The sequence below is a fragment of the Cyanistes caeruleus genome, unplaced genomic scaffold (assembly GCF_971803275.1).
Source record: "Cyanistes caeruleus unplaced genomic scaffold, bCyaCae1.hap1.1 HAP1_SUPER_30, whole genome shotgun sequence".
Taxonomy (NCBI): Eukaryota; Metazoa; Chordata; class Aves; order Passeriformes; family Paridae; genus Cyanistes; species Cyanistes caeruleus.
Window position 1 is genome coordinate 836755 of NW_028256295.1, and position 24184 is coordinate 860938.

The window sequence follows — 24184 nt, forward strand, 5'->3', positions numbered from 1 at the left end:
AATACTGCGACGAATTGCAACCAATCAAGGGAGAGATACGGGAAGATTCTAGAAACATAACTTTCAGTGGGGTGACTTGATGAACGTATGAATTGCCATCAAGCCTTTGGCAAGTGCTTCCCAAGGCTTGAACTCAAAGCCTGCTGCTTCAGGGCTGAAGTCTTTCTGGCCCTGTGTCCCAGAAGGGCTGAATCGCACAGGCTCGGCCTGGCGGGGCCGGGCTGGCCCCAGCAGTGACCGGGTGGGGACGGGAGGCTGCGGGACCCCGGCTGAGGCTGGGCCGGACCACGGCTGCTCACACCTTGCCGAGCCTAAGCCGTGCCCCGTTGCCGGCCCCCGCTGAGCTGGAGTCCGCTGGGCTCCGGGAGGAGCTCCGGGTGGGTCCAGGCCCCCTCGGCCATGGCCTGACGCTGCCCGCCGCGGCCCTTCACACCTGGGCTAGCTCTGCTCACTGGCCGCTGGCAGCGCCAGGAGTGGGGAACGAACGGTCTGGGAGCTGTTTTCCCCAGACCGAACCTTCAGAGCCTCTCCGCCACTCAAGGCTCTGCGGATCTTAGCGTCGTGGGCTTCAGTGAGGAGATGGAGGAGACCCAGAGTCCAAGCAGCTTTCCAGGAACAGGATTTATTGAGGGAAAGGAGCCGTGACAGGACGAGGGCTGGAAAGACACACAGGGACCCAAGGACTCTGAGCCCTGAGCACTCCTGTGCTCTGCAATTTAAAGAGGGGAGGGTACAAACCAAGGACCAATGGGAATACAGTATGGGAGGAGTCGGGAGGAGGGTTCACAATATTAGGAGCCAATAGGGGTAACATTTGTGAGGGGTGGCAGTCGCAAAGCCAATGGGGCTTCGAGTAGGGGATGAAAGGCAGGGAACTTGCTGGAACAAAGGGTTGGGTTTACATTGAATGACAGGGACCAGGGGCAGGCTAAAGGTGATGGACAAGGAAGGTTCAGGAAAAAGGGGAGGGGTTTACAAAAACTGACAGGAGGGCAAAACCATTACACAATCATAGGGGGATAACAACAGGAACAAACCATTCACTTAATAATCAGAACAAAATAAACACACTGCAACAAGCACTGACTGAGCCAACTCGTCCAACCCATCCAACTTCAAGCTATCCAGATTTTGAAAACTGAAGTCAGGAGAAGCGAGAGAGGGACAGAGATCCACAGTCAGCCTTGGATCCAGCGCCATCTCAGCTGCTGTGAGCTCCAGGGCTGTGGCACATGTCAGTGTCACACCCGTGTCACAGCCTCACCTGCTCTGCTCCCTCTCCCAGCTGGGGTTTTTGGGGTGCCAGGGGCTTGGCAGCCACTTTGGGGCTGGAGCAGAGGCTGCAGTGGCTGGGCTGGGGCAGTGACCGCCCCACACAGGCAGAACTTGCTCTGCCCCCAAACACACCCTGGAGATGTCTGGGGCCATTCATCATTTCTCTGCTCTCCAGCGCTGAGGCAACGCACTCTGGCTACAGCTCTGAGCTTGAGCCCATGGCAACCAGCCCTGGCAATGGGGCTCCATGGAGCTGCTCTCAGGAACATCCCAAGAGCTGGGGAGTGCCCCAAAAGCGCCTCAGAAATGTGAGATGCCCCAAAATCTCTTCAGGAATGTTGAATATCCAAAAACTCATTCAACAATGGGCTCCCCCTCCCTTCATCATCCCCAAACTTTGGCTGTCTCATTGCAGACCCCACCCCACCTCCCCAATCCAAACCCCAACCCATCCCATCCCTGCTGGACATCAAGACCCCCTTCCCAAGACCAATTTCCCTCATTTCACACCTCCCAAACTCTATCCCACCTATCCTGCCCCATCCAATGCCATTCTCAACTCACCTGATTTCCATCCCACTTCACCCCGTCCCCTTCCAACCCCATTCCACCTGATGCCTTTAGAAAGCTGGCCTAGAACAGAGGCTGCACAGAGTTAAGAATAAAGTTTATTAAAAGGCCTTAGAGGATACACCTTGGGCAGTACAAGAACCTGGACAGGGCTACACCCAAGATGGACCAGAAATGGTCACAAAAATGGACAAGTGATCATGAGGTCTCACATTTTCAGAAGTTTAGGTCCATCTGCATATTTGGATTCATTGTCCAATTACAGCTTCAGATGAGGAAGTCCCATCCTTGTTTTCTCTCTTCAGTCCACCCTTGTTCATGCTTCTGGGCATGGAACTTGTAACAATTGTCCTTGGTATCAAGCTAGAAAAGGAATTGTTTTGTCTACCTACTCTCTGAAGAGAGCTCACTAGCACTTAATAGGAAGTTCAAAACTACAAACCTAGGCAGTGCAGAATTTGAAAAATATGAAAGCTAAAATTTAAGACAACACACCCTGAGGGACTGTGGAATCCAGTAATTTTGGGTGGGATTGAGTAGATTTCAATGGCACTGAGTGCTTTTGAGGTGACAGATAGAACTCGCTCATCTCCTTGAGTGCCAAGAGATGGAGACAAATATACCAAATACCCCCAAAACCCTTTCCATTATCTCCCTGAATACCAGATTCCCTTCAAGCACTAGTAGAAGAGATGTTTTAGATGCCTTTGATGAATCTGTAGACTTTTACCCCAATTTTGTCTGTTTTAAAGGGATGAAGATGAATCAAAAGAAAATTAGGGCCAAATCAAAATGACCACCAGCTCAGTGTCTTCCCAACACAGATCACTGGGAACGTGGGTCATCAGGTGCTGCCCAACGTGGGTCCTCTGATGGGGGATGGAGCTGGAGCAGCACATGGACACCTTCCTGCACTTGGGGCACTCACAGGGCTTCCCTTACCGGTGCATCCGTTGGTGCTGGGTCAAGTTAGAGCTCTGGGTAAAGCTCTTCCCACACTGGGGACACTCGTAGGGCCTCTCCCCAGTGTGGATGCGCCGGTGCCTGATGAGGTTGGAGTTGTCCTTGAAGCCCTTCCTGCAGTCAGGGCAGTGGAAGGGCCTCTCATCTGTGTGAATCAGCTGGTGCTGGAGGAGATGGGAGCTGGTCTGAAACCTCTTCCCACACTCAGGACACTCGTAGGGCCTCTCCCCAGTGTGGATGCGCTGGTGGATGATGAGGTGGGAGCTGCAGTAGAAGCCATTCCCACATTGCCCACACTCGTAGGGCCTCTCCCCAGTGTGGATCATCTGGTGGATGATCAGTTGGGACCTCCGGCTGTAGGTCATCCCACATTCCTCACACTCATAGGGACGTTCCCCAGTGTGGGTTCTCTGGTGGCTGATCAGGCTGGAGCTCTGTCTGAAGCTCTTCCCACATTCCCCACACTCGTAGGGCCTCTCCCCAGTGTGGATGCGCCGGTGGGTGATGAGGTGGGAGTTTTGCTTGAAGCCCTCCCCACAGTCAGGGCAGCAGAAGGGCCTCTCATCCATGTGAATCCGCTGGTGCTGGAGGAGACTGGAGCTGGTCTGAAACCTCTTCCCACACTCAGGACACTCGTAGGGCCTCTCCCCACTGTGGATGCGCTGGTGGATGATGAGGTGGGAGCTGCAGTAGAAGCCATTCCCACATTGCCCACACTCGTAGGGCCATTCCCCAGTGTGGATCATCTGGTGGCGGATCAGGCTGTTGCTCTGTCTGAAGCTCTTCCCACACTCCAAGCACTTGTAGGGCTTCTCCCCATCCTGAGGCTGCTCATGGACCACCAACTCAGAGCCCTGGCTGGATCTCTGCCCGCCTTCCCGGAACAGGGTGGGTCTTTCCTCCTCAGAGCACCCTGGGATGGGTTTGGAGCCCCTCCTCCTGTGGGATCTCCATGGCTTTTCTTCCCTGTTGAATTCCTGTGCTGTGGAGCCACTCAAAACAGCTTCTTCCATGAGGTTCTGCTGCGGGGATTTGTCCTCCCTGGTCTCCATCCTCAGCTCCTTGTCTGTTGGAGGAAGGACAAGGAGAGGATGGGATTTGCCTCCGTGCCAGAGGGAAGGGGAAGGAGATCCCCCCAGTGCGTCCCCGGCAGGACGGCGTCGGCAGCGGGGTTGTCCTGCAGCCGGGGGCCAGGCTGGGCTGGGAGATGGAGCAGGAGAGAGGGGGAAAGGGGCACTGACTTCCTCCTCACCTGCCTGGGTGTCCTGGGGCATCTTCCTCTTCCTCGTAGCCTCCTTCTCCATCTGGCCAAGGTTTGGGAATGGGAAATCCTGGTTTGGGGAAATACAAGGGATGAGGACATTGAGTTTGCAGGTCCCTCTGTCCAAGCTCGTCTCTAGAAGTCACCGGACATCTGGGGTCCGTAAAACCTCCAAAAAATACCAAGATTCAGCTCTGAAAATGCCTCCCAGGACTTCCCCATCTCTAGTCTCTCCTGTTTGCGGTTCAGGGGTTCCCCCCTGTCCCAGCTGCTGGGAGTCAAGCTTGTACTGGGGACAACCTGTCTGCTCAGTCCCTACCATCCCCAGGCTGCTGGGAGTGCCAGGAATCCGAAAAGTTCCCCCTGTTTCCATTTCCCCACTTAGGGATGGTGAGACCCCCCCAATGTCCCCCCAAGTAGGATTTTTCGCTCAGCTTTGGAGTTCCACATTCTCCAAACATTCCCCGCCCGCAAAATAAACCCAACCCAGGGACCCCCCCAGGATATCCGGGCAAAGCTCCCACTCCCCCATCACCTGTGGGATGGTGGGTGATGATCCCACAGGAGGGGGCTATGAATTCAAGGAGTGCTCGACCTTGTGGTTCCTTCTCCTTTCCCTGATCCTCCTTTGTCCCTCCTCTTCCTCCCTCTCCTCCCCTTCCATCCTTCCTCCTCCTCTTCCTCCATAACCCCACCTCCTTCTCCTACTTCCAACCCTTCTCTCTCTCCTTCTTCATCCCTCCTCTTCCATCCCTCCTCCTCCTCCCTCAGGAGCAGTGACACCCTCGGTGCCCCGTTCCCAAACCCCTCACAGCCCACGGCAGGAGCGGGGATGGAGCTGGGACAGGTCGGGATGGGCAGCGCGGGGCTCTCCGCTGCTCCCACCCGCTGGGGACGGGGGGAACCCGGCCCGGGGAAAAGGAGAGGGAAAGTGGGAAAATTGGGGGCTGCAGATCCAACCTGGGGCTGGCTGGGGACCCTGGCTGGGGACTGCCAGCCCTTGGGGCTCCTCTGGGGAGATGTGGGAGGGGGGAACACAGAGAGGGCTGGGGGATCCCAGGAGTGGCAGCACTGGCAGGGACTGGTTTGGACTGGGGTAACTGGAACCTTACTGGGGCAACTGGGAATGACTGGGAATGAGCACAAGAATGCTGAGGGCACATGGGATATACTGGGAGTGTCTGTGACCATACTGGGAACAGCTGGAACCACACTGGGAGAAACGGGGAGTGAGTGGAACCGTGCTGAGATGGGCTGGGACTATTCCAGGGACAACTGGGATCACACCGGTAGGAACTGGGAAGAATTACAACTATTCTGGGATCATACTCAACTGGGATCATACTGGGATCACAGTGGGAGCAGCTGGATCCCTGCTGGCTGAGACTGGGATCCCACTGAGGGTGACTGGAATCATACTGGGATTGACTGGGAGTGGCTGGGAACAACTGGGATCATGCTGAGAGCAACTGGGAGGAGCTGGGAATGACTGGGAGCATGCTGGGGCTGACTGGGATATACTGGGAGAGACAGGGAGTCCCAGGGATCACACTGGAGGCTGCTGGGGTCACACTGGCACTGCCAGGGAGCAACTGGGGGCCACTGGCCTCATACTGGGAGTGACTGGGATTAGACTGGGAGTTACTGGGATCAGACTGGGAGTGACTGGGATGATAATCTGAGTGCGAAGGAAACTGGAAAATTGGGGAAAAAATGAAAAAAACCCCAGGATAAATTCAAGGAAAATGGAAAGGAAAATTCAGGGAAAAAACAGAAAAATATCAGTGTGAAATCCAAAAAAATTAGGGAAAAATCAGGAAAAATTTGTGAAAAATTTGTGAAAAATGACAAAAAAAAGGGGAAAACCAGGAAAAATTTGGGAAAAAAAGAGGAAACTGAAGAAAAAATTGTGTAAAATCAAGGAAAAAAATCAGGAAAAGAAAGTGCAAAAAACCTGGGAAAAATCAGGAAAAAAATCAGAAAAAAATGGGGAAAAAATCAGGAAAAAATAGGAAAATAGGGAAAAATCAGGAAAACACAGGAAAAATATAGGAAAAATATGGGGAAAACTAGGAAGAAAACTGGGAAATAACTGGAAAAGGTCAGGAAAAAATCAAGAAAATAAAGAGGAATAAAATCTAGAAAAAAATGGGAAATAGTTAAAAAAAATTGGAAAAAACCCAGGAAAAAGCAGGGAAATTTGAGAAGAAATTGGGAGAACGCTAGGAAAAATTTGAGAAAAGAAGAGGGAAATATCAGGAAAAAGAAGGAAAAAATGGGAAAAACATGAAAAAAATTGAGGAAAATTTGATAAAAATAAGGGAAAATATCAGGAAAAAAAAGACAAAAATCCCTGGGAAAAATCAGGAAAAAAATTGAAAAAATCAAAGAACAAACAGAAATACTTGAGAAAAATGTTGGAAAAAATCAGAAAAAAAAATTGTGAAAAAATAAGAAAAATCAAAGGAAATAAGAGAAAAAAATACAGGAAAAGGATAAAAAAATCTGGAAAAAAATAATAAAAAAACAATGAAAAAGAATCAGGAAAAAACTGGGAAAACCAGAAAAATTTGGGAAAGGAAAAGGGAAAAATCAGGGGAAAAAATGGACAAAAAAATGGGAAAAACTGCAAAAATCAAGGAAAATTTTTAGAAAAAATTGAGGAAAATCTGAAAAAAAATCAGGAAAAAAAGAGAAAATATCAGGGAAAAGAAATCAGGAAAAATAATGAAAAAAACTAGAAAATAAAGGGAAAAAATCAGGGAAAAACTGTAAAAATATTTGGGACTAACCACGAAACAATTGGGAAAAGAAGAGGGAAAAATCAGGAAAAAATGGGGGAAAAAACAGTGAAAAAATGGGGAAAAATGAGGAAAAGAAAGAGGAAGAAGACTGGGAAAAATTTGGGAAAAATTAAGGAAAAAATCAGGGAAAAAAATAAGGAAAAGAAAACGGGGAAAAAAAACCCACAAAAAAATGGGAAAAAATTGGGAAAAAGCCAGGAAATATTTAGGAAAAAACAGGCAAAAGTCAGGAAAAATTAGGAAAAAATGGGGGGAAATTCGGACAAATCATAGGGAAAAATCAGGAAAAAAATGGAAAAAAATTTGAAAAAAATTATGAAAAATGAGAGAAAAATCAGAAAAAGAAAAAGCAAATAAAAAGTGGAAAAATCAGAAAAAAGAATGAAAAAAATTGTGGGAAAATCAGGGAAAAAACAGAAAAACAGGGGAAAACTTAAGAAAAAGTAGGGGAAAATCCAGAAAAACTTGGGAAGAGAGAAAAATCAGGGGAAATCAGGAAAAAATCAGGAAAATTTAAGAAAGAACTGGAAAAAAACAGGAAAAAAATAGGGAAAAAAAGAGGGGAAAATCAGGAAAAATGGGGAAAAAAGAAGAGAAAAAAATGGGAAAATAATGGGAAAATATTGGAAAAAATCAGGAAAAAGTGAGGAAAAGAAAGAGGAAAATAATCTGGAAAATCAGGAAAAAACAGAAAAAAAAGGGGACATAAACTGGGAAAAAAATGGGAAAAATCAGGAAAAAAACAGGATGAAGTCCACCTATTTAATTTTTCCATGGAATTTTGAGAATTGCCTGCCTGGGAGGTTGTGGAAGAATTTCCAGACCTGAGAATCCGGGGAGTGGGCAAAGGTGGAATTGCAGATGAGCTACTCCAGGTTTTTTGGAAGACTGATGGCTTGGTCCTCTTCCAGCTTCCAGAATGTTTGGATGAATCCCACACCTCCTTCTGGCTGGAAATCATGGAAAAATCATGGAAAAATCATGGAAAAGCTGTGATTTAAATTCATGGAATTTTGCCACCAAAGTACCCTTTTTTCCCACCAAAATTTCTATTTTTTTTCCCCAAATTTCAATTTTTGGGATAATTAAAAGGGGAAGATAGGAGGAAATGGAGAAAATAGGATAGAAATGGAGGAAGAATGGGGCAAAGTTAGAGAAAACTACAAAAATATGGGGGAAAAGTGAGAAAAATGACAGGAAAAATGGAGGAAAATGGGGAGAAATGGAGCCAAAATGGGGGGAAAAAATGGGAAAACATTGGATAAAAATAGGGAAAAATTTGGGATAATGGGATGGAAATGGAGGAAAAATTTAGAAAAACGAAATGGAGAAAGAAATGGAAGAAAATTAGGATAAAATTGTGGAAAAATGAGATAAAATCAGGATAAAAATGGGGAAATAATGGGGAAAACTGGGGTAAAAATGGGAATAAAAATGGTAAAAATGAGGCAAAAATGGGAGAAAAATGGAAGAAAATGGGGAAAACAGGAGAGAACATGGGGAAAAAACTGGGGAAAAATTGAGCAAAAATATGGTAAAATGGGGAAATGGGGAAAAAACAGATTAAAAATGGAAAAAAATGGGTAAAATAGGAAAACCTGTGGAATAATTTGAGTAAAAATGGAGTAAAAATAAAAAAAAAAATCATAAAAACTGGGAAAAAAATGAGGAAAAATGAGATAAAAAAGGGAGAAATGGAAAGGAAAAGGAAAAAAATAGGGAAAAAATGGGGAAAAATAAAAAAATAGGATAAAAATTGGGAAAATAATTATGAAAATGGGATAAAATTAGAAAAAATAGAGCAAAAATGGGATAAAAATGTGGAAAATGGGATAAAATGGAGACAAATTGTACTCTAATAGGGAATGACTGGGAGTGATTTGGCTTATCGTGGGGCTCACAGGAAACTGGAGCCACACGTGGGGAGCAACTGGGCAATGCTGGGAGCAGCCACTGCCGGCACCGGGAGCCCCGAACCCCTTTCCCGGCCATGCCGGACCCGCATCCCCCCGGCCCCTTTGCCGGGGCTCTGCCGCCACCGCCACCGGGACCCCCCAAAAACACCTCCCGGGGACCCCCGGGGTGCCCCCGAGGGGCATCTGCGGCTCGGCTCTGGAGCCCTGCCATCCCCAAACATCCCCCCCAAAAACCCCAAAGCCAGGGAGCCCCGGGGTATTTGGGGCGAGCTCCCCCTCCCCGGGCACCTGCGGGATGGGGGGCGATGGTCCCGAAGGAGCTGCAGATGCAGAGAGCGGGGAGCGCAGGTGGAGCCTCCTCTGCCTGCTCCAGCTCTTCCTCCTCCTGCTCCTCCTCTTCCTCCTCCTCTGTCCCTCCTCTTCCTCCTCCTCTGTCCCTCCTCTTCCTCCCCCTCTGTCCCTCCTCTTCCTCCTCCTCTGTCCCTCCTCTTCCTCCTCCTCTGTCCCTCCTCTTCCTCCTCCTCTGTCCCTCCTCTTCCTCCTCCTCTGTCCCTCCTCTGTCCCTGGGCGTGGTTCGGAGCCCTCGGGTGAGCGGGGCCGGGCCGGGACACGATGGGAAAGGGCTGGGTCCCCCCCAAACCGAGCTGAGGGCAGCGGAGCTTTGGGGGAACAATGGGAACGGGGCGGGACAGGGGAACAGGGGGAGGTGGGAGCACTGAGGGTCCCCCAGTTCACCCCAGGAGCCCCAGGCCCCGTCCCAGCCCCCCCAGTTCCCCCCGCAGCCCCGGCTGAGGGGGGCTCAGCCCAGGAGCCGCCGTCGTTCGGGGCTCCCCCGAGAGCAGGAACGGGAGAGTTCCCGGCTCGGGGAGGCCCCAGCACAGGAGGGGATCTTGTCCCTCTTCCAGGGTCTTCAGGCCCCTCTCAAGAGGAGTTTTTCTCTTTTTCAGGTTTTTTCGGGGGGATCCCACCACTACAGGGGTGTTTTTTCCTCCCCATTTTAGGGTGTTTGTGCGGCCGCAGCCCCACAAACCCCTTTTGAGGGGGGATCATGACGGCTTTAAGTGACATTTTTAGGGGTGTCCCCACCCCAAGCCCCTGTAGGGGATGTTTTGTCCCCCAGGGTGGATTTTGGGGGTTCTCTCTACCATGGCCGCTTTAAGGGCCCCCGGTGTTGTCGGGTCCCACTGTAACTCCTCTTAAAAGGGCAACACCGCTCCCGTTGGTTCCGGCACTGGAGCCCGGGAGGGGTTGGGGGTCCCGGGAGGGGTTTGAGGGTACCTGGGTGATGCCGATGAAGGTGATGGGGTCTCCATGCGGGGTATAAACCTTTGTGAGCGTTTCCTGGGGGTTTTTGAAAGTTCTGGGTGTTTGGGGGCCACAATGGTTTTTTGGAAGTTCTCAAAGGGGGTTTACAGGGGTCGCAATGGGGGAATTTGGGCGATCCCGGGGGTGGAACTGGGGGTCCCAAGGCTGTTTTGGGGAACCTGCTGGTGATGGAGATGGGGACCCCATGCCAGGTATGAACCTTCTCAATGTCTGTATCGGGTTTTGCGGTTTTAGGGAGTTTTTGGAGTATCCAGGAATGTGTTTGGGATCAGGGGAGGTTGGGGTGTCCCAGGGGGTTTGGGGGTTCTCGGCAGGTTTGGGGGTACCTGGGCCATGCGGGTGGCAGTGCTGGGGACCCCGTGCCGGGTTTGAACCTTCTCACTGCGCACGGGCAGCGTCAGCGTGTTCAGGGAGATCCTGGGGGGCCCGGGGGGTCACCCCAAATCCCAGGGACCCCAAATGCTGAGGGACCCCCCAAACTGCCCTCACCGCTGGATCTGCTGCAGGCAGGGGGGCACCAGCACTCGGCCCCCACCCTCCACCATCACAGGGGGGCTGTGGAAGAAATCTGGGGGTGCAGGGACAGGTTGGGTGGGACCCCCAAAGTCCTGGGGGAGGGGATACGGGGGGACTTCCAGGAATTCCAGTTATCGGGGGATGAGAGGGGACCCAGGAAGAGTTTAGGGGGGCTGGATGGGTCCTGGGGGAGACCCCCAGGAGTCTTGTGGGGGGTGGGGAGGGCAAGGACCAGGGCAACCCCCAGGATGGGTTTGGAGGGGAACCGGATTGGGGCTCTCATGGCTGCGGGATGGGGAGATCTGCCCATGGAATTCCATGGGAATGGCATGGCAGTGAGGTCCATCCACAGAATTCCCTTGGGAATGGGACAGCAGCAGGATCCATGCATGGAGATCTCACGGGAATGGGATGTCTGAAATCCATCCATGGAATTTGCATGAGAATTCCCACGTTCCCAAATTTTGCCCTCCCAAATCCCACATTCCCATTCCCATATTCCCATGGGAATTCTGCCCTCCCCACCTTTACACTCCAGCGCCTCCCGCCCATATCTGACACATTTCCAGAGACATTCCCTGCAGCTGTGAGCCAGGGAATTTGTTAATCCCTCAGCCTGGATCTCAGGGATCCCCATGGCGGTGCCACAGTTGCCATCGCAGCCCCACAGATCCCCCAGCCCCGGCTCCCCCCGCTCAGCCCCGCTCTGGCTGTGCCGCTGCTGCAGCATCTGCAGCTCCCCGCTGGCCCCGTGCCGGTGCCGCTCCTTGTGCCGACTCTGGCTATCCCAATATCCCAGCCCTGGCTATCCCAATATCCCAGCCCTGGCTATCCCAAGATCCCAGCTCTGGCTATCCCAAGATCCCAGCTCTGGCTATCCCAATATCCCAGCCCTGGCTATCCCAATATCCCAGCCCTGGCTATCCCAATATCCCAGCCCTGGCTATCCCAATATCCCAGCCCTGGCTATCCCAATATCCCAGCTCTGGCTATCCCAATATCCCAGCCCTGGCTATCCCAACATCCCAGCCCTGGCTATCCCAATATCCCAGCTCTGGCTATCCCAATATCCCAGCCCTGGCTATCCCAATATCCCAGCTCTGGCTATCCCAATATCCCAGCCCTGGCTATCCCAATATCCCAGCCCTGGCTATCCCAATATCCCAGCCCGGGCTATCCCAAGATCCCAGCTCTGGCTATCCCAATATCCCAGCTCTGGCTATCCCAAGATCCCAGCCCTGGCTATCCCAAGATCCCGGCTCGGCTCCGCCCGGCCCCGCTCGCTGCGGTGGCGCTGGAAGGGGATCCCAGCCAGGGACCCCATGGACATGGACTGCGGGAAGCCCGGGCCGGGCTCCGACAGCGCCGCGTGCAGGGAACGCAGGGAGAGGAGAACTGGGGGGACATTTGGAGATTTGGGATCGGGGGGGTCACGGCTGAAGGAAAGGGGGAACGGGGAGAGCCGGGAAGGGCATTTGGGGATGCCAGGAGTGACAAGAGGGGAGGCTAGGGCTGGCTAGATGTGGCATGGCTGGAGTTCAGGGCGTTCCTGTACCCAGGAAAGGGAGCTCCAAGGGTCCCCGCTGTCCCCATTGCCAGGACAGGGCAGGGAAAGCCGGGATGGCTGGGAATAGGGGTCCCGGGTGTCCTGAGTGCTGAGGAAAGGAGGGGCTGGCTGCTGGGAGAGGCAGGAATAGGGGTCCGGGGGGTAAATGGGTGAAGGAGAAGGGGGCTCTGGGGGCTGCGGGAGGCGGGATGGCCGGGAAAGGGGTGCAGGCGTTCCTGGTGCCGGATAAGGGGGTGCAGGGTGGGACCCACGGCCGGGAATGGGGGTTCGGTGGGATGGCGGCGGCCAGGAATGGGGGTTTGGGGGCCCCTCAGCGCTCCAGAATGGGCGATCAAAGAGTCCCGGTGCCGGGGTCCCCCTCACCTCTCGCCGCCCCCCGGGAGCGCCCCCGGCCCCAGCGCTGGAGCCATCGCGCTGCTCCGCTGCGGCCCCGCCCACAGCCCCGGCCCCGCCCTCAGAGCCGCCTCCGGCCCCGCCATTGGCGCCGCTCTTTGCTGCCCGCCAGTGGCAGCCCGAGGCTGCAGTGACGTCACCGGTCGCCGGGCAGATCCCGGCGGCGCAGGGCGGCCAAGGCGGAAGCGAAAGTGCCCGAGGGAGCGCGGGGGGAGGGGACGCGGCAATTCCAGGGAATTCCCCTGGATCCCCTCCCGGGATCCCCCGGGACCCTCCTCGGCCGCGCACTGCGGGACCCCCGGGACAAACTGGGCTGAACTCCCGGGCCCTGCGCTCAAACTCTGCCTGGAACCCGCCGGCTTCGGCCCAAAGCGGGGGAAGCCCCGGCATCCGCGGATCCCATTTTTCCTGCGGCTGCGGCTCCCCAGCCCCGGCGGAGCAGGAGCGGGCGCTGGGAGCCCGAGCCCCGATTCCCAATCTCCTTCTCTCTCTCTCTGCTGCTCTCTCCCTCTCCTTTGGGTGATCAGAAATGCCAGAGCGGCTGGAGAGCCCCGTGCCCAGCTCGGCTTTCCCTGGAAAGGGAGGCCTGGGGGTGCGGTGCCCCGGGATGGCCGGGAATGGGGCTCCGGGGGTCCCCGGGCTGACGGAACCGGGGGATCCAGGGGCTGCCAGGGGAGGATCCCCGGGAAAGGGGGTGCAGGGCGCTGTTGGTGCAGGAGAAGGGGGTGCAGGGGGTCCTGGAGCTGGGCAAGGAGATGCGGGGGGGTCCCAGGGCCCAGGAATGGGGATCCAAGGGGGTCCCAGGGGGGCTCCCCAAAGCCCCTCCCAGGGCACAGCAGGAGCTGGGTCAGGAGCTCTGGCAGAGACAAAAGGGGGTGAGCCCGGCATGGGGGGGACATGGGGGAGTCACAGGTGCTCCTGGGGGGAGACACGACCCCCGGGGACCCCTCCTCACCTTCTCCCACGTACCCCAACAGAGCCCCTAAATGGATGAGCAGAGCTCGGTGACTGCAGTATGAAACTTGTTCAGTGGCACAGGAGGATTTAGAATTGAGGACAGGGGAAGGGTTTAACCAAGCCTCCTGTTTAAACAGCCTGGAGAGGGGGCTGGGAAGAAACCCATGCCTGCATTGAATTGAGAGAGATCCAGACCCAGGCTGGGAGAGATTTGAGACACACCCACCTTTGGACTTTGCTGTCCACAACACCCTGTCACATGAAGGTAAAACCTTACAAAAGAAAGGACTTGGAAAACCATGGTTTAGGACTTGTTACGTGGGCTTAGTGTAGCTAGCAGCTGGCCTGATAAGTTCTCATGCAAAAACATCTTGAGAATGAAAAGTTTGTTAACATAACAAACTATTCTTGGGGAGAAAAACAAGTGCACCTGTAGTAACAAGGGATCTGTCCCATGGGAATCAGTAGAAAAAGTATGAAAACATTGTTAGAGAGAAAAGTTTGGATTGACGTGTACACTCACCATTACCAACCAGTGAACTGAGTTCCCAACCAACTGGAATTAAGCACGGTGCCTTCTGATAACCATGTAAATATAAGCTGTGTGCAATAAAGCTTTGGCTATGGTGGAAGAAGAAACAGGTGTCATTGTCCATCTCTACTACGACACACCCAAGCAGGACATCGGGTCCTGCCGAAGCAGTGGAAAGAAGCAGCTCTGGTGGCCAAGTGGCACGGCCCATTCCAAGTGTCCCTGAGCACAGAAACAGCCCCAGCACAGCTGAACACGGGGGGACCCCTCAGCCTCGGCTCAAGGGCTCTGCAGCCCCGCAGATTTGGATTTCCCGGCTGCAGCAGGAGGATGGGAGCCGCCCCTGAGCCTGCACTGAAGGCAAGGCAGCAGCAGCCAGGGCTCCCCAGCGGGGGAAGCCCCTGGGCCTGCCCACAGATCCTCTGCTGAAATCCTCGGCCTGGGCACCCTCCTTTGGCATCTCCAGCCCCTGCGGGACAATCCTGGCTGGCACTGCTGGAGCTTCAGGGCTTTCTGTGCCTGCCCTCGCCACAGCTGCTGGGGAAGGCACCGTGAGAATTCCACTCTGGCTCTCAATTACACTCACACTCTGGGCTGCCTGGGATTAGAGTATTGGAAAATAGACCAGGTGTAAAATTATTTTTTATTTGATTTCTCCAGTCAGGCTTGGTTTGCATTTGCCGTGGGGAAAGGAATTTTAAAGGTTTTTTTTACAGGATGTTCCACCATTCAGCAGAGATGAGCTTAACATCTCAAAAGACTGGGAAGAGCCCAAAAGATTCCCACAAAGACAACGACCATCAACAAAACATCAAGGCCCCACAGCAAACATCAACCAACATCTACCCCAGACACTGCCCTGGCACAGCTGGAGACACCTGGTCTGGAAAAGGCTGAGCAGGAAATCCAGGAGTGCAGACCTAATTCACATCAGAGGCACAGAAATCCGGGTGCAACAGGAAACCAAACACTAAGGGCTCCACAACTTGGAAACAATGAACACTAAACCAATGGATTTCTATGGGTTCAGACTGTATAAAGTTTAGGAAACATCTAGTAAAACTCACATGTCATGGAATGATTTTCTCTGCACATGCAGACTGTGTGTGGTTGAAATGATTCTGTTCAGAATCAAGTAATGCCTTATTTTTCTAAAGACGTTTTGGAGAGTTTTTGCTTTTCACAGTTTCAGTGAATGGATTACACCATTAGAATAATTTTTTGTAATAATTATTTTATAGTGTCAGTTCTGTTTGGGCCAGGGGTGTGAGAATCAGTTTTTAGTCAGAGGAGAAGAAAAATAAAACATTTGATTGCTTTCTAATTTTTGTTTTTATGTTTGTGCATGGCTCTTAGTGATGACAAAATTATGGTATGGGTTTTCCCATGTTCACCTTTAAGCTGCATTTTGAAAAGTAGAAGAGTTTGAAAAGAGGCCCTTTAAAAGGTAAACAGTTAATAGAAAATTGTTCAAAAAACCCCAAAAAACCAGATTGTGGCTGCCCTGGAAGAGAAGCTTCATTCCAGGCAGCCAGGACAGGAGCTTTAGAAATGCAAATTAACACCCCAGGGGCAAAGCCTGGACAATGTACCAGGGTCTTCCTGCCTGGGGGAGGAATTGGGCTGAATTCCTCTGCCCCTCAGCCCAAGCTCTGCCTGGGGGCACAGGCAGAATTTGCACAGCTAAAGGCAGAGCCCATAGTGAGGATATCTGACTCTGCAGCAGAAATTGGTTAAGTTGAAAAGGAAAATGGCAAATGGAGATTGTTGTGAAAACTTCACTATAAAAAATGGGGGAGAATCATCCCACTCCCCACCTGAACTTGTGCTCTCACTTTCTATGTTATCCAGGGTGAATTAGAGCACTGGGGTTTTTTTGCTACCACAAGTTCAGGGAAACCAGTTTGGAATCCAAGTATGTGCTGATTTAATTAGAGAAAAGCCAAAAATTGATGCAGCCCTGGCTGGAGGGAGCACCCAAAAATGGGGAAAAGATGAACGGCCACCAGAACAAATCCTGCAACACCATGGACCAGGCCCTGGGAACCCTAACAAATTCATATCAGGAGCCACAGAAACCATTTATCATTTCCATGGCATAATTACATTACAGGATGTCTTCAAAATAATACCCAACCAGACAGCTCAAGCTTCTGACTTTCTTCCCAACCAATCCACTCAGATGAGGAACACAACATTTCACCATGGGATGGAGTCAGATTATCCTTTAGCAGGAAAAGGAGACAGAGTTTGTGGAAAGTTAAATGACTCAAACTGCTGTTGGCAAATAGATCACAGAGGAAAAGTGGAGAAACAGATAACAAAGGGTATAAGAAAAATGTAATGTACCGGTCCAAATGTGGAAAGGATGGGAACGGGCAACTTTTTTGTGGTTCCCTGGCAGACCATGGGTTAAACAAATGCAGTTTCTCCTCTTATGTTCTACAGCAACTCTCATCTTTTCACCATGCACACACCTTGCTGAGTGCAGCTCATTCAGCAGCTGAGCAAGGGGATGCAGGGGGCAGCCAGGCCTCCTGAGCCACAAACGGCTACAAAAGGACAGAGAATGAGGGCACCGAGAGCAATCCCAAAATCAAAGAACAACCAGGAAGAAAAAACAGAGTCAATGAGTGAATCTGCTTGCAGATAGGGCCACGGACTTGCACATAAGGAAGCAATGGGAAAAAGCCTCAGTTTCAGAAAATGTTACCAATTGGCAAGGACCGCTGCTCTGACAAAGTCCCGCTAAATTCCTGAACTTCCAGAAGAACAAAGACTTAACAGAGCCATCAATATCGGATGTTATACAAAAGTGGTGGGTACATATTAACCGGGACATGCAGGAGGCAGATGGGGAAGTCTGAACCTTCCAAGCACCTCCGCCAGTGGGGAAAGGGACAGGGACACGCGGCCGGGAAAATCAGGACAAAAACGAGGCCGCGTCCTCCAGCAGCTGGAGAGAGCGCACGGCAAATGCCCCACGGCCTCTCCCTTTGGGCAGCAATAAAGTCACTCTCACACCGCTCCTCTGCCTCCTTTGGCCACACAAACCTCTGGCGCCGGGAATTTTCCCGCCCAGCCCCGGGCACAGCGCAGCCACCTCCGGGCTACCGACACGAACCGGGACGAGCCAGCGCTGCTCCGGCACCGGCTCCTGCCGAGGCCCCAGCGGGAAGGAGACCGCGGGCAGCCGCTCCCGCAGCGCCCTCACGCCAGGGCCAACACGGGCCGGCCACGGCACAAGCCACCCGCCACAGCCCCCTGCCGCCCCCTCCCGGGCCCGCAGCGAGCCCCGAGCCCCCGCAGAACCGAGCGCGGCTCCCACCTGCGATGGCTGGGGCCGCCTCCGAGCTCCGCCGCCGCCTCACCGGGCTCCGGCCGCTGCCGCCGCTGCCGGGCCCGCACAGACGCTCCAGCAATGGCGGCTCTCCTGCCCCACGGCCGCCCTGGGGGCGCCAGCGGGGCCGGGCTTGTCCCCGCTCTGCCCAATCAGCGCGCGCCAGAGCCACGAGTGACGGCAGCAGCAGCCAATCGCAGCCAGCGGCGGGCTCTGCACACGGCACAGCCCCGCCCCGCGCTCTCAGGGCCCGCCCCGGGCTGTGTGAGGGGAAGGGCGGAGATGAGGAACAGGCCTGGAACGGGCCCGGCCCGAGCCGCCATTGAGCTCCCAACACAAACAAAGTTCTCCGCAGCTCCCGGCCCGCTTTTCCCTGCCCTGGGTGTTCGGTGGCTCCGGCTCAGCGGGAAGCCCTGGAGCCTCACTTCTCCCACCTCTAATTAGGTGCCTCAGTGCATCGCTCGGATTTCTCCCAAAAAGGAGAAAACTGCCCCAAATACCTGTGGATGAGTGGGAGAGGAGAGAGATTTCTGGCAGAAAATTCCAAAAACTAGAGAAGGATTGTGAGAAGTAAATTAATACCCCTAAAACCAGCTTCCCCCCACCCCTTTCTCCTCCCAGCTGTGCCTCCTACCCCGGCAGTGCAGGTGCGGTGAATTAAAGGGCCAGGAGACCTTCTGCTCCCATTAACAAGCCTTTATTAGAGAGAACTGGGCCTAGAGGTGGGGGCTCGGGGTGCATGCTGCCGCTGCTCCCTGTGGTCGATGTCGAGGATCACACAGGCCTGTCATCATCCACTGTCAGCAGGACTGGAGCCTCTATCCTCACCAGGATCACCCACAGACTCTGTCTTAGGCTCAAAGGTCTAGGGGTGTCTTCCCTCTCAAGTCCTGCCCAGGTCATGGCAACCAGCTTGCCGGACTGAGATTGGCGCACCCAGTCTCCCCAGGTCCCCGCTGCCTCCACAGTGGGGTCCTCCAGATGTTCCCTGAGCGTGGCTCGTTGTCCAGGGCTGTCTTTGCTCCCAGGTGGTAATATGATTTTAATATGCACCCGTGTGCAAGTCTTTATGGGAAATGGGGAAGTTCATCCTGGGTAGCAGCAGCTAAATTACCCAATGAGTTGGGAGGGGGTAAGGGATGGGGATACAAATGCAAGGATAAAACAAGTACGAACTTGTTAACAGTGAACCCTTTTGGGACTAACAACACCAAAACCCCTTATCCAGGGACCTAAACTGGGATTGAAACAGGAACATATAATTTGAACATTGGGATTTTTATTTATAGCAATATCCCCCCTCTTTTAATTTGACCAGGCATCAGCCTGTGTCAATTTGTTAGTTCAGGCTCCTGGTAGTGAAATTTCTTTAGTCTTTGGTATTGGTCATATACCCTTTTTGCTTCTTTCAGCTCTGAACTTTCTAACATTAGGATCTTAGTTTTTCCCTTCTCTTGGGTTATTTCTAATGAGTTGTAGATCGTGCTGCTAGACTCTATTACTGAGGTAATTGTTCTGATCAAACACGGGATGACGCAGGGAAGAAATAACAGTCCTGCTAGTCCCGCTATACCAATGAATGCCACCTTTTCCCACCAGCCCTTAAAGGACCAGAAACTATCCCACCAATCAGTATTCAGGATCGGCATCCATTCTTGGTTCCCCAAGTAGGAGATTTTTCTGATCTCTTTAGAAATGTTCCAGATTACTTCACTTTTATCATCTATTTCTAGGCAGCATTCAGAGGTGTTGAACTTCCCACAGATTCCCCCCTCATCAGCGAGAAGGTAATCTACTGCCAGTCGGAGTTGGTACACCAGGTACATCAGGTCTGGGAGAGGTGGTCACTTATATGATCAAGGCTGGGGCTGTTTTGTTTGATGTTATTTCAGTTACAGCTTGGAGCCTGATTATTCTGTTTAACATGTATATTGGGGTCCTATATCCCCAGGACCCATCCTGGGCCCAGGTCGCTGGCCCATAAGTTCTTATTATTTCCTCCAGGGTCCAGACTGTTCCTTTCCAATTCTGGGTCCCTCCTGTGCTTATTACACTTCTCCTCTTCCTTTTTAGGGGCCTCTTTAGGTTGTCATATAGTGGTACTCCAAGCTCTGAGCCAATCTCTTTTGGGAGCAGGAAGAAAGCTGGCTTTATCACCCCAATCGTGCAGCTACCTGACCAGTCTCCTGGTAGATGTGTATAAGCTGCATCCTCGCAGATCCAAAAGAAATCATCTGGGGCTTTCCAAAAACCTTCCCTGTCTTAATAAGGGTTCTCACAATACTTTGATAGGCTTCTAATTCCCCAGAAGGGATTGATCCCTTTTTCTGCACATTCATAAAGGTTATACCCTTTGTGATAAATGCACCCTTTTTCCCTCTTCTCTAAGGATCAATATCTTAGGTTGGGCTCCTGGGGGAACCCATTTAGTTCCTAGATTCTTCGTTATATCTTTTGCATGCCATCCGCCCCACCAGGGTTCTATATCTTTTTCCAGTATGTAGAATACAGTCTTCCCCAATTACCTTAGCCTTTAATTCCCATTTTTCTCTTCTCCTATACCCTGGTGTTCTTTGGCCTTCCCCAGTTCATTTTATGCTTAGAATTTCTCAAGGTTTCAAGCTAATTCCCTCCCAGGGCCAAATATCAGACATTTTAGTACTCCCACATACCCAACAATCAGTTATATTTAATTCCTTGCTGATGTTTTCAACCAAATCAATGAACAAGTTCTTCCCACTCAAATTTTCCCATTCTTCATTTCCCACGCTCATGTCCACTCTTTTCTCCTTCACCACATCAGGTTCACCTTTTACTGGTTCGTTCTTTTCAAAGCACAGCCAAGTATCCCTCATGGGACAGTCTCCCAAAAGACATTCTCTAAAAGTGGCTGTATTTCTGGTAATCCAATATGTTTTTCCGTTTTCTTGGCATTCTTCTAATTGTGATTTGTTATAACAAGAAGGACTCAAATTTGTGTGGACCCTTACCAGGGACCCTAGATTTTCCCCATCATACAAGGGATAATAACATTTCATGCAAGAGTCTGTCCCCATGGCATTGGTGAGGTGCATTGCTATCACCAGACCTACCATGAGCCTTGTGATGATCCTTTTAGGCTCCCTGCAGTCCGTGACTCCCAAGAGTCCAGCAGGAACCATGTTTGATCTCCCCTGGTCTTGCCTCTTGGGGTTTTCCTCACACTCTTTTGAAGGTCTGGGTCCAAGGCTTACAGCTTTATTATTTTTTTTGTCCTTCTCCTTTTTACTGTTGTCGGTTTTGGTCTTGGGAAAAGCTGCCCAGGGAGGAATATAGTCTTGGCTAGGAAATTGGAGCCTTATTCGGGGGGGGAGGGGTTCTTTTACTTTTTCAACTAATAATAATAATAATAATAATAATAATAATAATAGTTACAAGTTAACCAGAACTGGAAAACACCTTAACATTAGTTCACAGACTTTAAAGAAACACTTAACCACAAATGTTGCAGCCAAGAGAACACTTAACAACAACTGTTGTAATTCCAGTTCCTGACTGGGGACTTTAGTCTCTGGGTTTCCTTCTTAAGGTTATTTTCAAGTCCTTCGTGTTGGGGACAACAGTCCAGTTAGAGGGATCTTTTTCAGAGTTTACTTCCCCATCTGGTGGTGCCACTGGTCCTTTAACTCGAGTCACGTGTGTCCACCCTTTTTCCTGGGTTCTCACAGCCGTATGTGTGGTGAGTTGAACTTGGTAGGGTCCTTCAAACTTTGGAGTGAGAGGAGAGTTAGCCCAAGATTTTACCAATACCCAATCCCCAGGGTTGATATGGTGTGTGTCTACCTCAAAGGGAGGAGTTTGAGGGAGATACCCTTTTTTCCTGAGGTTTTCTAAAGTTTTAACAACAGTTTCCAAATACCTCCTTGAGGTTTCTTCCCCTTCCGTATACTGGGCAGTGCTGTAAGGAGTAATTAGGAAGGGGAGTCCAAATAACATTTCATAGGGGGATACCCCTAAATCTGCTCAAGGGCGGGTTCTTATCTGTAATAAAGCCAAAGGGAAACATTTTATCCAATCTAATTTAGTCTCCAGAGTCAGCTTGGTTAAGGTCGTTTTTATGGTCTTATTCATCCATTCTACCCGACCGGAGCTCTGGGGATGCCATGGGGTGTGTAACCTCCACTTTATCCCCAGGGCTTCAGTGGTTTCCTGGAGGACACGGGCAGTGAAATGGGGGCCTTGGTGCGAGTCTATGTTATTGATTAACCCATACCTGGGGACAATATATTCCAAAAGTATTTTGACTACTACTCTCGCTGTTTCATTCCAAGTGGGAAAAGCCTCTGGCCAATGGGTCAGGTGATCTATGATCACTAGCAGGTGTTTGTATCCCTATCCTAGAGGCATTTCTGTGAAATCAATTTACACATTTTGGAAGGGTCTCTCCGCTAGTTCCCTCCCCCCTGGTACGGGTTTCGTCATCACTCGTTGGTTTACCCTTTGACACGTTACACAGCCCTGAGTGATGGCCTTTGCTATATCATAAACCCCTATGCAGATGTTCTCCCTCAAGAAATGGTCACATAGACCCTGCGTCCCCCAATGTGTCAATTTGTGTATTTCATCCAATACCCTGCTGTTGCAGTCCACAACTCCAGGATCTCATCCAGGGAAGCAGCAGGATTCTGGGGACCAGCATCAAACACCAACCGAGACGGGCTCCCGTTCACGAAACCATTTATTCAGCATGGGAACAAAGTCAGGTCCAGAACAGAGAGCCCCGAACAGAGGCACAGCAGGGGTTTTTGAGGGACAGAACCCCCGAGGGTTTCCACCTTTGAGGGTGGAGTTCAGGGTCAGGGAGCAGTAGAAGCACAGCAAGGGAGAACCCCCCAGGGACTCAAACCCAATCAGAACACCTGGGCTGCCCTTCTCAAGGGGTTTGGGGTGGGACAATGTAACTCTTTGTCTCCCCTGAGGCCGCTGCCACATCTGCTCCTTTTTTATTTTTTTTTATTTTTTTTTTTTTTATTATAATTAGGAGTTTAAAATGTTTCCAAACATATACCTTAAAATCTCACCTCCTCCACAGAGCACCCGCTTTGCTTTGTGGGACAACAAAAGCTCAATTACAAAACACATTAAGCAAACAGAAAAAACAATATTGAAAACAAACATTTAAATCTCGGACCATGCCGGGCAAATGAAACGGTGATGGTACTTAATGCAAACATAATGGTTTTTTAGTTCAGTCTCTTCCAGTTTAGGATTCTCTTTTAGGAAGGGTGCAGCTCTTAGATCTCCTCTCACGAGGGGCAGAGTTCTTCCATCTCCAGTTTCGGCTCTGGTTCCCATGTGGGCATCGCTGCTTTAGATGATCTCGGTGAAACACTGGCTTTGGGAGCTCCGGTTCCAGTTTCGATCTCCCCGGAGGAGGTGTTGCCCAGGATGGAAAAGGCAGAGCCCCCAGGGATGGAGCACCGAACAAAGGGGTGGGAGCGAAGCAGGAGTTACTGGGGGAAGGGAAGGTTCAGGGCTGGAAAAGAAGGAGCAAGGTGGGAAACAAGGGATCCCAGACCGCGTGGCCAGAGCCATCTTGGGATGGGGGGGAGGCCGGGATGGACTTTCCCGGACCAGGAACAGGGAATATGGAAAGACAGGGGGTGAAGGAGGACACGGAACAGGGGGCAGATGGCAGCACACCCGCATCACTCTGGATGTTCTCCGTCCCCTGCCTGCCTTCAGGAAAACAGGGGATGGGATGGCAGAAAGACACCGGGGTGATGGGGAGACAGCAGCAGCCCCGAGCCATCTTGGCTTTTTTCACCCTTTGTCCTGCCCTTAGGAACAGGGGAAAGGGGAAGGTACAGGGAGGTATACACCAAAAAAAAAAAAAAGGAACTTCACAGAAGACAAAAACAGTCTACCAGAAGAGCCATACCATCCAAAATCGTCCATAATGTTAATATAATCGTCCATAATGTTAATATAATCGTCCATAATATGTCTCGTTGGATGATGTAAGGTTTTTGTCCCAGTGTCTGGTCTCGGCTCCCACACCTCCGTAAGCCCTTTTCGTCCCCATGCCCGAGGCACTCCCAACCCAGCCTTCCTGCCGGGTACTCTCGAGTCCTCATTTCTTAGGCAGGGTTCTCGCCAGCTCTCAAGCCATCAGCCGGTGACTTAGGAGGTGTCCATGGAGCCGGGCCCTGCTGTTCTCTTGCTTCACTGGATGCCACGCATTCTCTCACCATATGTTGCAGTCAGCAACCTCAGGATCTCGTCCAGAGAAGCAGCAGGATTCTGGGGACCAGCATCAAACACCAACCGAGACGGGCTCCCAGTTCACGAAACCATTTATTCAGCATGGGAACAAAGTCAGGTCCAGAACAGAGAGCCCCGAACAGAGGCACAGCAGGGGTTTTTGAGGGACAGAACTCTCAAGGGTCCCCACCTTTGAGGGTGGAGTTCAGGGTCAGGGACCAGTAGAAGCACAGCAAGGGAGAACCCTGCAGGGACTCAAACCCAATCAGAACTCCTGGGCCACCCTTCTCAAGGGGTTTGGGGTAGGACAACGTAACTCTTTGTCTCCCTGAGGCTTCTACCACACCACTATAATATTTTTTCCCCTGATCTATCATGCTGAGCACCATGCAAGGCTGTAGAGAGGTCAAGACAACCTCTGTTTTTAAAACTCTGCCCTGCAGCTATTCCTTACGGTGCTGTCAGCAGGGAAGACATTTTGTCTTCTAAAACCTTACTTCTGATAGTTTTTCCCATCTGAA

At 51.5% G+C, this 24184-nt stretch overlaps 1 protein-coding gene across 1 annotated transcript; it reads right to left on the reverse strand.

The window, feature by feature from the left end:
• Positions 1-1921: 1921 nt before the first annotated feature.
• LOC147645238 (uncharacterized) lies at positions 1922-17524 on the reverse strand. Its single transcript, XM_086874831.1, has 4 exons — positions 17409-17524; positions 7670-7823; positions 4061-4139; positions 1922-3874 (listed from the first exon to the last, which is right to left on the reverse strand). Exons 3-4 carry the CDS (start codon positions 4110-4112, stop codon positions 2784-2786), a joined length of 1143 nt encoding a protein of 380 aa, XP_086730957.1. The 5' UTR covers positions 4113-4139; positions 7670-7823; positions 17409-17524; the 3' UTR covers positions 1922-2783.
• Between the last annotated feature and the right edge of the window lie 6660 nt (positions 17525-24184).

Bases quoted from the DNA above. Each gene is read 5' to 3' on its own strand.
- LOC147645238 (XM_086874831.1), bottom strand. From the start codon at position 4,112: ATGGAGAAGGAGGCTACGAGGAAGAGGAAGATGCCCCAGGACACCCAG. The intron at 3,875-4,060 runs GTGAGGAGGAAG...TTCCTCCAACAG, and splicing joins GCCCCAGGACACCCAGGCAG to ACAAGGAGCTGAGGATGGAG.